Source organism: Bombus pascuorum, chromosome 8, assembly GCF_905332965.1.
Source record: "Bombus pascuorum chromosome 8, iyBomPasc1.1, whole genome shotgun sequence".
NCBI classification, from domain to species: domain Eukaryota; kingdom Metazoa; phylum Arthropoda; class Insecta; order Hymenoptera; family Apidae; genus Bombus; species Bombus pascuorum.
In genome coordinates this window covers 5275786-5292423 of record NC_083495.1, presented here as the reverse complement: position 1 = coordinate 5292423, position 16638 = coordinate 5275786, and the positions used below count along the sequence as shown (strand labels likewise).

Sequence of the window (16638 nt, the reverse complement as noted above, 5' to 3'; positions counted from 1 at the left end):
GAAAGAACGCTAGTTGACTTATAGATCAAAACGTTCCTCGAGGGTCGGAAGAAAAAATGACGACGATCATCTCCTCAACCTGAGGGAGAAACTAACTTCGTAAGATGGTCAATGTAAGATTAGACACCCGAATCGGACACCAAGAGCTCATTACGCTTGTTTATCCTGCCAGGGCTAGAATTGTTTCTCAGATACGTCCTCGGACGTTCAGACACGACTTCGCGGAAATCTTAGGAGAATTTTCACGACTCGATGCCGAGAAAAGCCCGGAAGCTATACGATTGCGGATATATCACTGCGGCTCGGCTTAAGGCTGACGTTCACCCTCGCCTAACTCACGATTCGTTGGCATAATAGCAGTCTAAAGCGGAAATCCAGACCGGTGCATCGTCTTGAGATTCTTGGAGTGGAGTATCGTGTTCGGGGTGTCTTGTACGCGCCGTTCCATGCGCCGAACTTTCGAAGAAACCGCGAGAATCTGGCGTGTGTACGCTTAGACGCGCGGAACCCCCATCCACGTGCTCGATCACCCTTCACCTTTATTTCTTTTCAGTTTCGCACTTTGCTCTTTTCGAAGCTTACCGCGAGACCGAGGAAAGTCGCGCTCGTTCCGCCTGATTCCGAGAAACTTGCGAGTTCTTCTGCTTTTCCTGGTTGCACGTATGCCTGTTACGGGTAAAAGAGAAACTGCGAGTAACAACGGCCATTAGTATTATCCTATTAAAAGCATTTCAAAGTTCGAATTTTAATCTCAATGGCAAACAAAAATGGCCAATCGATCACTGAATTCTGGCCATTCTCGCGATTACCTCGTCGGTTATTGCTTATTTATTTTGAATGGACGGTTCGAAATGCCGGTCGGATGTGACCGGCGTGGCGGTTCGCGAAAAATCGACGGATAAAATGGAAACGCGCGCGCAATTACGCAAATGCGCGGCGGGTATCGGTGCATCGTGGATATTAAACGACGGCGCGTCGATCCACGGTATCGAAAGAGCACAAGGGAAAGGGCCGAGGGAGTAAAGATCTAAAAGCACGAAACCCGAATCGGCTCATAAATCTACGAGCAGTGTAACGCGGCCGTAAATAGCCTAGATACCCTTGCAGATTAAGTCACGAACTCTGTAGCACACAGTTATGGTATATGTGTATATTTACGATGCCTTCGAGTCTTTCACAATGCCTCCTACACGCGTGATCTATGACAAGCTACGATGATGAGCTAGTTTCGAGTCTACCGTATCTTTTGGCGATCGTAGAACAGTGTTAAAGTCATTGATGTTTATCTCTCGCTTCTCGATTTCATTTACGGCTACTTAAGCGTGACGTTAATTAACGTGGGAAAGAAATTGCGCGACGTATGGAGAAATTAGAACTTTCGCCAGCCGTCTCTGCGGGCTCGAATCGAATAAATGGATAGAATTCAATGGCTACACACCGGCAAATGGCTCCGTTCGAGCCCCAACATTGCTCCCTGGAGACGTCACGAGGGACGCTCGTAGAAATTAGTCTATATGTGAGACACGAGGGTGGCGACTGCATTCTCAAGCGGAGCTAGTTTGTTTTCGAGAAGCGACGTTTCGTGGATGGACGAAGACGTATGCCCTTCGATCGGTATCGTTCGAGAGGAAACGTCCCGCCGTCGATTTCGATAGGAAACACAGTCGTTCCTTTGACTCGTTTTCTCTCGTTGCGAAACAGGTCTCGCCACTTGAAAACTGTATATAGGAAAAGAGATACTTAACGATGCTTCGTTACCAAAAAACGAACCACTTGACCACTGCGATAATCCCTTATCATTTATGGTTTCGAGACTAGGAAAGAGAAAAAGGAACTTAATGTTCTCAATTATTCGACTGATCGTGTGGAAGCGAGTAACCGGCAGATCGTGACTTTAATCGATTTAATAACGTAATATGAATTAAGCACAATTACGACAATTTTTCAATACAACCTATCGATGAACTGTAAGACAAGACAGCCCCGCTATTAGAACTACGAGATATCGCACGTAAATGGAAAGGAGCGTGGAGGACCCGGTTTGGCTCCGTGATGAGGGAATTCTCTCTATCGACCACGCCACCCAATCTCAGTCCCGCATTAGTTTCATCGTTAACGATGTACCTCGAACGTATCCTCGTGGCCTATACACGCGGTTTAATCGTTACGTAAGTGCATCATGAAATGCTGGTCGCTATCTCTTTGACTGGGTAGATAATCGTTCCAATTAAGCTGCTTTCCCACGATTCGAATCGTGCCGGCTTGTACACTAGTGTACACGTTTCCAACGAAATCAATATCAAATAATAGATGCCCCCACCCCGCTCGCACGTCCACCAAACCAGCGTATCGATATTAAATAATTTGATGCCTCCGTCGCTGGTAATCAGTCTGTAAAATTTTAACTTGTAATTCTCCATTCGAACCGGATTACGCCAACGACCGAAATTGTAACCAGTTATTCGACTCGACCAGAACCGAATAAAGTTCGCCGTCCATCCGATGAAACGTTAATCCCGACGCGATCGACCGCGTCCAATTTTATTTTCCACGGATTAAGGGACTTTTGTCGATGAACGGAAGACGTATAACGAACACGCGAAAATCACGATCATGCGAGACAGGGGAGGATAGGACGTGTCGCGACACACAGAGAGTCACGGTCTAAATATACGAGACTGACGAACGATCTCGCTGAATTCGACGCCTTTTCCTTCCATTTATTTTCGCGCGTGTCCGACGCCGAGTCGACCGTTTAACGCTACTACCAGTTGTATCGCTAAGCGTCGTTTGACCCGTTCCTCGCACCGTTTCCACGCGATATTCTTTTTTTTCCCCTCTCTCTTTCTCTTTTTCTATGCAAGATTACGAAGCGTCGCAGCCTCTCGAGCGCGTTCCGCCAACTCTTTCGTCGACCTTACGACGCTTTTAGGTTCTCGGCGTGTCACCGCTGGAATCGCATCTAATCGCGTTCCTCCTCTTTACTTTACTTATTTGCGAATTCCCCTTTTCAAGAATAGCGTTTTTCAGGTTTGATCGATTATACCGCTGTTTGTCCTTCGTTAAATCGTTCTAAGGATAACCAGCCTGACGCAAATAAAATAAATAACTATGTGCATGCTCGCGTTCGAAAAGTTCGTTGCCGGCGAGGAGTTAAATAAAACAGAATAGTATTAGGAAACGCGCGGTCAAATTAATTCACAGGCCAATTATTCGCAAGCGAACACCTTGCCATCTCCGACTCGCGGGTTTGCGGGCACGGACTTCTCTATTTGCCAAGCTAATGACTAGTTTCAAGGGTGTTCGGTAATCAAGCGAACAAAGGACCGCCGGTCACGTCGAGTGTCCGCCGGGGGACCGCTGGTTTCGACTCGGCCGCAACTTCGACATCTCTGTCGTGACTATGCAAACGCGACCGCCTTTCACCCTCGCTGTGATGTTACTGTCGGATAGGTACGGAATAGACTTATCGCCTTATGGAACTTTGTGTTTCACGAATTGAAATATCGAACTTCGGTGGAATCAGAAATTTTGTTCTACCCTCCATAACATAAATTTACGAATTACGCTAAACTTGAATTATTATTATTATTATTTTATAGTCCAGAGCAATCGTATATCAAAATGTAAAAGTAACCGAATTACTGGAAAACATTGCATGGTAGGTGTAATAAAATTTCCCAATCTATAAATCCTGCATCTCGATGCTATTAATTTCGCGTGAAACAGAATTTTTTGTATTTTTACTCGATAGCCATTAATTAGCGCGATTCTCGTCTTAGTTTTCAACGCGAGTCATCTTCTCCATCGATCGACGAGCTGTCATTTTCTACAAAATCGCCACAAAAGTAGAACCGAGTCGCAGAACGATATGACAGAAATTTACGTCGAGTGATAAATCTATCTCAAACTTTTATGATACTTGTCCTGAATCGACTCAACGTATCCACGTCTTCGAACAGCGGAACCATTACACAGGCTAGGACATTCTCGTCGAACGACGGTAGCTACATCAGGCATGCATAATTAATCTCTTAGGACGTAAAAAGTCGCGTAAAACGGATGCTCCTGACGGGGTCGACAAATTTTTATATCCTTCCGTCACTGAGTGATATGAAAATTGTTGGGTGAAGCCTTTGATGTTCTTCTAAATTCCTAAACATCCAATTTTTTGCGAAAAAGATATTTCATTACTCACGTTTTATAAAACTTACTGTTGCAACGTTAAAAACGATTGAACAATTTCAATGTAACGATGAATTTTTAAAGTTATATTTGAGGATGCTTTTAATCAACTACAGTATATTATTAGCCGCACGTAATCATCGTATTATTAATGGGTCTGGTAATTAAAGCGTCGAAACGAGAGCGATAACAGGAAGAACGTGGACTTCCGAGGGCGGAACAAGCCTCTCCCTTCCTCGTTCAATGTTCGTTTTTCACCGGACATATGAGTTTTACGGAATTCATTCACCCGTAGCGGGCTTAATGAAACGACCGAATCGCGATGATATCGCGAACGATCGACACGAATCAGTCGCCTCGTTTCATGCTGTACAACGCATTTTCTAACGATGGCTCGTAAACGGCGAAACGTAATTGTCGTACGTTGAAATTCGTGACCCGTTTTACGGGCTATTCTGTTTTTCCAATTTAGATAAAGACCGTTGTGCGAAAATGAAGCGATCGCGATTGACAGTGGTTTATGACGTTGACTATCTTTCCTCCATCTATGGACTTTCCAGTTTATTTTCCAATAATAATCCAAAGATATGACAATTCGACGAAGATTAGTTAATCTGTTCGGCTAATTGCTACCTGTCTGTAACGATAATGGATCTAGGTTTACGACAAAGATGACGCATAGATTCTGTATTTAAAGAGCGATTCGTATTAGCATCAGACAGTGTTCCCCAGACCGCGTGAACAAGACGAGAAGCAAAGATGAACCGACTGTTTCTGATTCTACTGTTCGTGTACGTTGTTTCGGCAACGCGGTGCATCGTTAAGAACGACAAGGTACGAAGATACGAGCTAGTCCTACCGAACAAACGCGTAGTTCAATCGTTTCTGGTAAATCGCGATCATGTTCTAATCGTCCTTGGTCCTTCACCCGCAGGACGAGCCAGAGGTTCACGTGATCCGCTTAGGAGATCGCAGTGGAGAGTCAGTGAGTAAAAGAAGCTTTCGCTTCGATCCTTTTGTACTAAATCACTCGGAGGTATTAAAAGAACCGAGTCTTCTTGCTCGAGATAGAGAGTAGCGAAAAACGCTGGCCAATGGAGTAGAATTATTTCAGATACGTTTCAACTTATACATTGATCAAACTTGTGTCACTGTCTCGCGATCAAATTTTTTGTTTGAAACGACAGGACGAGTCGGACGTAGTCGCAGTGCAGATCTCGGACGACCGGCGCAAACGGGAAACGCATGAAAATTGCAAGAAGGACAGCGATTGTGCCAAGGGACAGGTCTGCGTTCCGTATTTAGGCTGCAGTGAGTATTTTAATTTATTGAAATCTTTGAACAATGGAGAGCTACGAGTTTTCAACGTGATTATTTTTGTCTACAGTTAAGGGCCATCGAAAAGGTCGTTCCTTAGAAAATCTGACGAACACGAATCAACCGGTTCACGTCAACTAATTCCACAATGGACCTTTAAATCTGCCAATATATTTACGTAGTAAATTCTTGTACGCTATGCGCTATCCACAATAATAAAGCAACTGGCACTTACGAGTGTAAATAGTATTTGCTTCCTTTCGAACGCTTATTATGCGAAAGCTTCTAATAAGATAAAGAGTCGATTGGAGCAACGTTTAATAATAAGCTCTTCCGCAAAATGGATGCGTAAACGGAAAGAGGGTAGAAAGACTGGCAGCGAGACAAAAGGAATCACGGAAAGACAGATGGCACGACGCGATCGGGTCTCATTAACGCTTGGAAACAGGCGAAAACGAGCGTGGAGCGTAAGAAGAGGGAGTTCAGTCATCGTAAATTTATCGGGAACAACTGGCTGGTTGGCAGAGATCTCCGGTCCCCGTCTTAACCGCAATCCCGCAGAACCGGCCGAGGAAAGGGCTCATAGATTTACAGTTAAAATCAATTAGCCCCTAATTGGCTTCGAAAGGTTTATCGCGAGTATCGTTTTATTGGAAAGACGGATAGGGCCGGGGAGACGACTCGGAAGTAAGATTGATCGCCCTCCGCGCCAGGAATCAGTTAGAATTTTAAATATGAATCGGAGGAAAGCAATTTACTTGGGAAGGCAATTTGCGTAGATACTTCAAGCGAAATCAACGAGAACTAAGTTGAAAGTTTCGATACATTGAATTTATAACTAAATAGGCGATGTAGTAGGGTAACATGGGTAGGAATAGCTGTAAAATTCGAAGAGTTTTCGCAGTGAGGTGATAAAATTGTTTACCGCGAAACTCGTCAACGACAAAGCGAGTGGAAGAACTTACACAACCACTCCACATTATCCTATCGAGCGCTGATAAAAGCACGTTACGATCGGAACTTCCGTAGACGTGCACGGATCGCGAAGTGGCACGTGAGAGCAGGAGCCGAGGCGACGCGCTTATCGGTTCTAGAAAATTTCGCTTGTAAACGAGACGAAGCGAGGCGAACACTCGTACACCCTCGGCGGTACGTTGGCGGAAACCAGCAGCGAAGATTTACGATTCTAACAGGAAAAACGTAACAATCGTAATATCCTTTCATCGCTTACGCTCAGACGGTGATTTTTCATATGCACACTCCTCCATCATCCTCGTTGCCGGACCCTGTTTAATTCTACTTTAATACGCGAGAAATGAAGCGGTGTCGGCCAAAGGAAAAAAGAACGTTCCCAACGCTGCGATCGAAAGGTCGATCGTTCTCGGAATACACGTGCAAATGACGGTTGTTCATTGTTTCTTCGTCGGCGATCGCTTGCTCTTCAATAAAAGTTCCAGCAACTTGGAACGCGGAGCTTTGCGAAATCCATAATAAACTTCGTCGTGTCGTCGGCACATAGACGCTTTCTCGTTGCTGGCCGCTTAAAAAATTTCGAACTGCGATCGAACACCCTGTAGAACCGAGAAGTAAAAGGAACAACAAACGGTAACAAAGCGTTGGGCGTAAGATGTCGGTCTCTTGGCCGGTGAATATCGACGAAAAAGGAGGTCGAGATTACGGTGATATCACCGAGCGAAGCACCGCGATAGTGAAACTTTGCGGTACGTGCTGGTCGAGGATGGAAGAACGATCGTTAAAAGCCTTCGTCATCGTCGTGTTCGATCGCCAGTTGCAGTTCGAGTGGACGAACGGCAGGAAGAATCAAAGCGCGAAATGAGAAAGAAGGAACGCGCGAACGAACGATAGGAGCAAAGAGGAATGAAAAAGTCAGCAGCGCGACGCAAGAAACACGATATTTCAGCGGCAGGAGCCGGCGATTAATTGCCAAAATAACTGCAGACACGAGGAATCGTTTAGGCACGACTCTCGCAACATTGTTTACCGTGGATACAGCCGGTTGGAATGTATGTCCCCGTGGACACGCGGGACGTAATATACGGGGACAGTTACCGCCCTCGGCAACGTATATTACTCCCCACCTAAGTGGCGCTCTTTCGTTTGTCCTAGCGAACGACCGCGGTGAAATATTCCGTGTGGCTCGCGCCAGACACCCGCATGATTCAGTAGAAGCCGATCGATCGTTTCGAGGCCCATCGACGCGCCCTTACCGCGGCCGATTCCACCTCGATGTGTAACCACGTGCAGGTGACGCGGATCGGCGCCTTCGAATCGCGCGACATTACGCAAGATGAATTATCACGAGCAGCACCCTTCGCTACAGAAATTAAATCTTCGACTTGTTCAACCGCTCGTTTACCCTGATATTTAGCGCCGTGTTATGCCAGAGTAGTTGTGGTTACGGTGGCTGCGCGAACACCGAGTTTGGAAGCGTGCCAGTGTGATTCTAGTCGTAGTTCAAACGTTTTCGCGGCGTTGGTAAATTTACGGCTGGCTCGTCTATTAGGAACGAGCTACTCGTTCGAATTTTTCATGCATTTCGAAAAGAAACACGCAAAGGGATTTGAATCTCCGAAATAGTTTAAAAGTCCACACTGTTGCGACAATAAGGGAACCATGACGAGAGCAACGTTAACATTTCCAACTAAAGGACAGGGCTGATTAAAGCGCGAGCGCTCGGTCGACTTGGCGCGCGACAAACAGCCCCATCGCGTGGCGTCGGAGCGACCGGGAATCGAGTCGTTCAACCGTGGCCAGACCTCTAACCCGTCGCACGACTCGGCCTCCGGAGAATCTGCCGCTGCAAGACTAGTAAAACGAAGGTGTCGCATGAGCGGCACGCGCGCCGCACGCTTTATTTTCGTCCGCGATCCGCTTCGAGACTCGGCGAATTTATTCGACGTGCTACACGTCGCGCAACACGGGTATCGCGAGTGATAAATAAAATTCACGAGGAAAAAAACGGCGGCGCTGGAAAGGCAGAAGACGAGCAAAAGGAAAGCAAAGCTCGCGTGAGGCTATCACGACCGCGACTCGTAGACAGCGTTTAAATTGACCAAAGAAAAATGTGTGCGAGCTGTGAGAATTTCATCCAAGCGACCGACGCCGATATTAGTTAGGGAACTGAAGCTTTTAACATTGGAATTTTCACCCTCCGACGCGACCACCGTCCAACCGAACCATTCCGCCTAATTTCTCGGAACTCCCGCGACGAATTAATAAATGATTTCCCTTCTTTCCACGGTTGCGTTGTTTATTCAAGCTCCTTTCCCGTGACGCGATTTTAGGCAACGACATTCGCTGGATTCACGCGGGGAATTCGCGTGGGTGAGAGTGCTAAATGATGTTTGCGGACGTCGCTGCGCCGGCTGTCAGGGGAGGCTTTCTCGCCTGATAAATTCACCGCGAGACGCAGCTTTCTAAATGGCAAATAGTTTATGAGGTTATAAACGGACGATCGACTCGATGGGAATATTATTAACATCCTCTGCCGCTTGGAAAGTAGTCGTCGCGCGCCGATGCTGGAAAACCCGGCTGCTCGTACTTGCTCAATTAAAACGCGCACGAAACCCGTGTACTCGCAGAAATGTCCTCCCTCTATCTCTTTGACTCTTTAGCCGAAGAGAAATTCCCGACCGAGAGCAACCTCTTTGAAGTCTCTCGAAGGAAGAGCACGAACGGCAGACGCAACATTTACGAGAGAGGCGCGTATTAAAAAATTCCAGCCTCGAAATTTCAGGAATCCAATTTTTCCTCGGCTCGATGCCCGTCGACTCGTTACCGGGCCACAGTCCCCGAGAGTAAAAGCTGCCGGTGGAAATAGAGTGGAAGGTCGTGGCGTAGAGAGCGCACATTCGAGAAGAGCGGCTCGAGCTTTAAGTGTGATTTAGCGTGCACGCGGAAATAATGGCGCGCGAGACCATGCGCCACGTTTTCCCAGCATCGTTCATCCATCTAACTACCAGCTGATACGCCATGCTGCACACTGTATGCGATTTCTAAAGCGCCTTCGCGCCTGCTAATTCTCCACGCGAGATTTGTCGTCCCGGATTTACCAAACAGCTCGAGAAACTCGGAGAAATTGCATCGCGACGAGAAATGGGCACAACTATGCGCAGTCCACGTAACTTGTGTAAATGTAAACGTAGACGAGCGTTTACAGCGATTTTACGAGTTTGTTCTTTCGAGGATGTTTCCTCGCGGACGATAGTTTCAGGGTCGTGTCGCAGCGATGTTCGAGTGTTTAATGAGTGGTAAGTGCTTTTGACAAGGAACGGTAGAATCAGAGAGCAAACTGTACTCGCTAAGTTTCCTTTTGTCTGCCGACAAGTGGAAGTGTCATTACATTTAGAAGGAAGAGAGGTATCTGTCGCTGAAACCAATGTTTCCAGAGATTTCGCCCGAATCACGAACGTTACGCCACGGGACAGACAAAAAGACTAGCGAAAGACTTAATACGCGGATGAAAGAGACAACGCGATCAGCTTTGAGTCGTGCACCCGGGAATATCAATTTCTTTTGATGCGAATGAAAGTTCTGCTTTCCAGCTTGGACCTGTGTCACGGTCAAAGACAGCAGAGACGGTTAATTTCATCGGATGAGTGGCTAATGAAAAATTAATAGAGAAGTTCTGCGAGTGCAACGAAAGCGATAGCGTCGCGACTCGAACGTGCACCACGGTGAAACTAAAAAACCTCGGGTGACAGTGAGAGAGGGGGGGGTTAGAGGGAAAGCAACGCGGGATACCGGTTAACAGCCACGGAAGTCATAAAGAGCCAGCAAATCTTTTCATTATCACCCCGCGTAAGTGATACATATATCATACTAAAGCGACCATTTCACCGGCATTATATCCGGAGGAAACTGATCCAGGCTCCACGGTGAATGCTTTTCACACCACGTTTTCGCGTAAGTGCGTACGAGGATTAAGTCGAATCGTTTTTTCCCTTCGTTCACGCGCAGCTCCGGCAATTTTTCTTCGCGCAGTCTTACCATTCCTCTCTGTTTCTCTTGGCCGATATCGTACGAGTTTTCTATCGCCAAGGTAATTCCATTTACGACCGGCGAATCTGACGTACGAAGAGAAATACATATATTATGGCTGAAGCACGTAGGCGCCATATAATTGCGATTCACGGGAAGTTTATCGTCCACAGGGGCTGTTAACATAATGGGAAACTTTACGGGCAGGAATTAATTCTTCTTTCGTGCACCGAGACCGAACTTCATCGACCTTTCGTGTTCAGATAACATCGAGCCTCTTCGCCGGGACGCTCGTGGCTGTTCAATTAAACGTATTACATTCTACGTCGTGCATGTGCTTTTCAACCCGTAACCAAAGTGCACCTAACGATGTTTCTGCCTTTTTATGAAAACGCGATGACCTTTGAAAGATGAAAGCATTACAGATAGCAGCCGTCTAAATAAGAGGTTTAAACGCGAGCCTGGTATAACTGGTATAACGTTTGTCGAGCGTAAAATTTTCAAATATACCCTCGAATTACCCCGATGAGGCTCGCAACTCCTGTACTTTGACAGCACGTAACGGTGCATTAACGTTCGCGCTCGTTTCCTAGAAACAGAATCGACTAGTCGGGATCGTGTACGATTCTTGTTTCGCTCCCGCGTATTCGGTGGCGGCCGTTTAGAGCCAGTAAAATAATAACGACTAGGCTAACGCGACGCTAGCCTAAGTCACCCATCGGCCTATACCTCTCTTTTACGGCTGAAAATTACGGCCGCGCGACCCTCGCTCGCGTTTATGGTCTTCGATGACGCGCCATCGTCCGTTCCTGGTTAAACCAGAAAACCGACTCCATATTCCAGTAGGTTTTTAAGGCTTTCCTCTAAGTATCGTTTCGTGTTCCTTTCCCCGTGAAAATACCACTAACTAGAATATAGACATATTTTTATAGGTAATAAGAGGCATAAGCGTCGAAGATGACCAAGGTCTTTACATCGAACGGATCATGAAACCATCTGGCTTAAAGCCGCAAATTCAAGAAGCCAAAGGGGGTGGCGGCTGGCGCCTTCGATGAATCACGATCGTAAAAGTGCGGGAATTCGTCCGATTAAAGCGGTTGTTCGCCAAGCACGTTGACGCCTTCCGCAAAATTGAAGTTCCATCCCCTTGCGGTGCGACAAGCGATATGGAAAAGCAGATGTAGACGGTCGAACGCGTAATATCTCGTAGTCTCTCGCGAGGCTCACCCCTCGGCACGCTGAACAGACGCCCTCGAATATGCCGTTCACGCATCGAGAGACATTCGTGTTCGGGGTTGTAGGTAAAAAATTGTCGTCGGCGACAACCTCAGTCCCGATCGCGCCACCTTTTAATACAAGATAATTGGAAAAGTTTGCCGGGCTCCTGCGCGGCGTATCGTTGATCCTCGCCCCCCAAAATACGACAGCTTACGGAAACTAAGTTCCCCGGAATGCGTGTCTGATCCCGGCGAGTATTCCGTAGTTGATTTTTCTTCACCGTTTCGAACCTCGCTCAGGATTTTTCCCTTTGCCTTATCTCCTCGCACTTGACTCTAGCATACGTACGCTTCCTTGTCTCCTTTTCTGCCGCGAACTCGCAAGATTTCCCGTGTGTTTTCGCCACGCGTTTGCCACACACATTCCCACACAAGCGTCAACCGACTCGGGACAGGCTTTAATCTACGCGATGCTACGTGAGGTGTTTGCGGTCGAGTCGGCAACCATTCCCTTCCTCGACTCCTCTCTTCCTCATCGCATCCCTGGATTCCTTCTCTATCTTTCATGCAAACGAAACCTCGCCTTCGTTCGTTCGTCTATCTTCCGCCTCGTCTCTCTCCATCGAAGTTGCTCGTAGAAAATTCAGCGAAGTCTTCCACAGGGCTTCCTCTTTCTTCCCTTCCGTCTCCTTTTCACTTCGACTGTTTCTTTCGTCCTTGAATTCAACCGTAAGTTGAATTTCTCCGCGTGTCACGAGCAAAATCGGAAACGCGCGATTAGATGGACGAGATAATCCGCCGTCGTAGCGGATTTCGCTCGTTCGTAATTAGCCGGAACGCGCGGAAGGGCCAAGAAGATTTTAATATTTGCGCCGGTGCCGCTCCGCTGTTCCGACAGGGAAAAAGGTAGAAAGCACAGTCGGCCCGGCTCTCGCTGACCCCCCGGGGCGGTTTACATTTTGTTCGTCGTGGCTCCAAAAGGAAAGCTTGGACAGGCAACAGTTTGCATGGGCGGAAGAGGAAGGTTAAAAAGCTCCACGTTTCAAATAGAGTAAATGGAACTTGCCTCGAAATTCATCGGTCCTTGGCCGGTGAAGGGACGCGTGCCGACGCGACACGACGCTGTTCGAGGGAGTCGCGTATACCCAAAAGGATCAAACGTGATCCTAGCTGGCCAAAACTTGGCAACGCTAAGCGGACCGGCGCGACGTCACTACTGGCAATGCTATCTGGCAGTTTCAGAAGTTGTCCTGTATCCTGGCGGGACGCAATTTCGTGAAGATAATTTAAAAATCGCGGGATTAACGGTAAGCCTGCTCGTATATTGGCTTATCCTGACCGGCGGTGGTGTCAGCCCGACCCGACCGGTCTATATTAAACCCGCACCACCAAAGTAATGTCGAATAATTCGTTTGATCGTGATAAAGACCCGCGCAAAAACCGCCGCGCCATTTCCCGCCATTGCTAATTATTCCGTCGCGCGGTATAAATTGGAATTTTCGACTGGGTCGATAGAGCCTCGCGCAAAAAGCTCTGCCCGTGCTCTGTTTTCTCTCTTTCTGCCGCTTTTCTCGGTCTTCTTCGTTGGAAATCGAGCACGTACGAAACCACGCAAGAAAAGAGACATTCCTCGCGTTCTCGCCACCAGATATAACCCGAAGAGCCTCCGGCCACCGAATCGGACCATCCGGTGTCCGATTCGTGAGAGGAAAGATGGCACATCGATGACGTCCCGCTCTATCGAGATTACGGATCGTCCTTGCGAGTGAATCTACGTCCATTTCTATCCACCTGCCGAAACTGTCGATACGCCTTATGTTCGTGGTTCGTGTCGATTCGCATGCACTTGACATCACGAGCTTTCCGAACGAGAGAACGGGAGCAAATCTTAGAATCTTAGAATAAATCAAGATTTTTAGCCAGAGCACCGATCACTACTGGATACCTATCTTCAAAATTCCGTCACGTCGATCCTCTTGAACCCCTCCACGATTCACATTCACCCGAAAGCCGGTCGCGTTTCTAAGAAACTTAACACGCTGTTCAATGTGGGAACAACGAGAGAAAGAGAGACGAGTACACCGAGAAGAAGGAACCTCGATGACTTTTATCGACACGGTCGGATAAAGAATAAATTTCGTTTTATCGTTTCGGACGTGCGCGTTTTCGAAACGATTTGCTCGGGGCCGCATAGACGAGCCCATCGTGAAAACGGAACAAGGATCGTCGCTTAACTCGAGAGATCGCAAGAGGATGCCGTTCGAACGCGACCCCACGAAACAAACCAACGGGGGATAGTAATCGGGCATCGTTAGGGGATGCGCACAATGCGTGCCAGGACGCGATTCCACGATACCACCCCCATTGTCTATCGGAATCCACCCCTGTCTCGATCCTACGAGCCACGTCCGTGACGACTGACTGCGGTTTAACCTCGACGGTTTAGCACGCTCAAACGAGCCCGTTGTCGATCCCTTTCCTCTCTCTTGCTCTTTCTGTACCATCTCGTTTCGTCTACTCTTCTATCGGGTAGGCACGCGTACCTCCTCATCTCCGGCGTACGTAATTTAAAGACGCCCCTGCTAGCGAGGCCTGTGAAACGATCATTCGCGACCGCAGGAAGTTTCTTCGGTATTGGGATAACGAGCTGCGTGTAACCTGCCATTTTTACGCTCCCTTGTTACTCTTTTCCTTCTGCCCTCTTGGAGAGCAGGTTGTCTGTTTAAAGCATAATTACACGTTACGTGAGATTGCAGGATAAACCTCCACGAAGGATATCGCAATTCGGCTAGAATCTATTATACCTTGCAGGAGAAGCAAACGAGGTGAAGATGGTTGGGAATTTCGTCTCGCTCAAAGATACGACTAATTAGGGTTTTCATACAGTTGAATATCGTCGACTCGCAAGACGAATGTAAATTCGACTCGTCACGAAATTGTTTTCGGTGCTCAACGACGTCTCGTTGACTCGCGATTTCGTGTTCAACGCGTTCGAGAGGTTCGAACCTACGAAATGTAAATTCCAGCGTTCGTGACTCGCCCTTCTCCCCCCACGTTAACCGTGGAAGGGCTGAACGAACGACGTTTGACAGGACGGGGTAAAAACTTTAGAAGGAAAAGCTGAAAGTCCATGCCAAGTATGTACTTCTTCTTGCGTGAAAGGACGCAAACGGACGAGACAAAAAGCGATCTAGAATATAAAAGCCATAAATATCTGTACACCGACGAAATCGTCGGTTTATCCCTGCAACGTATAAGAAAATTGTGCCATTAATTTTCCGCGTCGATGCAACGCATCTCTGTTTTGCAAACCCCTCGAAATTCTAAAGCAAGAGACTCCGTAAGGAGTCTAGAATACTCGCATTGGGATTCGACGCTGACCGAAAAATATTTCAGCCGCTACGGCAATTTCTACACTCGTCACGATCGGCCATAGGGAGCATCGAACTTGATCTGTAAAAAGAAACGATCGCGTGTTCATGGTAACCCGGAAATTCTTTCAGAAGCGAAGAACTCCCATTGTATTTCGTACACACCATCCGAGAAACTAAATCTCGCGAAAACTCGGGCGATAAATTCTCCCTATGTCCCGATGTTGTTCCCGCTGGTATCTCGCTCTGGTTTTACATATTGTTCCGATACACCGACGATGCCAGTGTTTTTCATACACGTGACTCATAATCCTCGTAGGACGCAGGACGAAGGCAACGAGCCGGTTTCCCGATGAGCCGAACTCAAACTTCTCGAGGGGTCGATCTGTACGCGACGCGAATATAAATGCGATTATTAGATACATTTCCTACTGTGTGCCGCGACACGCGAATAGTAAATGATCCACGGTAAACGAGAGAATCGGGCGACATCTTGAAACGATGCAACCTCGCGATCGGTCCATTTCCATGCGGTATTGCGAACTGCAACACCTGTACCTACTCTCTGCTCGCTCGAAATTCATGTCGATAACGTGTTTATATTTGAACAGCGGCCTAGACACACCGGTGTCACGTTTCTACTGAATACTGCAACGTATACTGGATAAAATAGATGACATTTTGTGTTCTAGTACCGTGACTGTCGAGTACCCACTGTTTTTCAAGTCCCATCACGAGAAGCTGTAACGATTACATTATACGGTATCGTAAAACGAATATATGCTTCCATTTCAAAAGGAACAGACCTCTCGTTTAAATCTCCAAAACGGTCCCCTTCTTGCAAGAGTCGTTCGATCTACCCTACACACTCACGGAATCGTATAACGCCACAACTGCGTACACTAAATCTCGAAAGCAGACGGCGCGAGAGAATAGAGAATTCAAGTGGATGGGGTGTTTCAACGACTTATTTCACCGAGCAAGTGATCGCGAAATACCGATGAAAAGCAGCAACTTTTCCACCAGCTAGAGCCATTCGTTGCGTTCGTCGTTAAATCCTTCGCCGCCGCATTGTTTCAGAAGTTCTCGAGAATTCGGCTTAGCCTACTTTCGAGTTGGTATTAGAGAGAAGCAGTCCTGCAAGTTGCGGCATCTGAATCCGCGAAGAAGGACATGGGAAACGTTCCCACGGTGGATGTCGATAGATCCACAAGATAGATTATCGTCCTGTTCTAGGTGTGGCTCGCGAGATTCCCAAAGCTACAGGTAAAACTTAAAGCGAAGTGCACTTGGCAAAACGGACTGCAACGTGCTCTTCGTTATTTTAGAACCAAATTCATTTGATCGAAGCATCGCGTGACAATGAGAAAATCTCGTATGGCCAATCGTTGAAATCTTGGCCAATCGGTTTGACGTCTGATCACCAGAAGACGAACCGAAGCTCGTTCAAAGACTGAGCAAGTAGCGTAATTAGTGAGAGATTCGAAGACGATGCAGGGAACGGAGTAATTTCCATCGTTTGGGCCGTGTCCGCCGAGGCGAAATTG

At 47.3% G+C, this 16638-nt stretch overlaps 2 protein-coding genes across 5 annotated transcripts in view; one reads left to right on the top strand and one right to left on the bottom strand.

Moving 5' to 3' along the window:
* LOC132910091 (uncharacterized) overlaps positions 1-16638 on the bottom strand; it is a 258457-nt gene that overhangs the window by 130381 nt on the left and 111438 nt on the right. The gene's annotated exons all lie outside the window — the stretch shown is intronic.
* On the top strand, positions 4864-5746 carry LOC132909601 (uncharacterized). The gene is made up of 4 exons (XM_060964520.1): positions 4864-5019; positions 5120-5170; positions 5373-5496; positions 5573-5746. The coding sequence occupies exons 1-4, from the start codon at positions 4945-4947 to the stop codon at positions 5641-5643; spliced, it is 321 nt and encodes a 106-aa protein (XP_060820503.1). The 5' UTR covers positions 4864-4944; the 3' UTR covers positions 5644-5746.

What these genes read in the sequence shown, in the direction of transcription:
- LOC132909601 (XM_060964520.1), top strand. Translation starts at nt 4,945, where the DNA reads ATGAACCGACTGTTTCTGATTCTACTGTTCGTGTACGTTGTTTCGGCA. An exon ending in GAGATCGCAGTGGAGAGTCA is followed by an intron (nt 5,171 to 5,372) that starts GTGAGTAAAAGA and finishes TTGAAACGACAG; the next exon opens with GACGAGTCGGACGTAGTCGC. An exon ending in CGTTCCGTATTTAGGCTGCA is followed by an intron (nt 5,497 to 5,572) that starts GTGAGTATTTTA and finishes TTTTGTCTACAG; the next exon opens with TTAAGGGCCATCGAAAAGGT.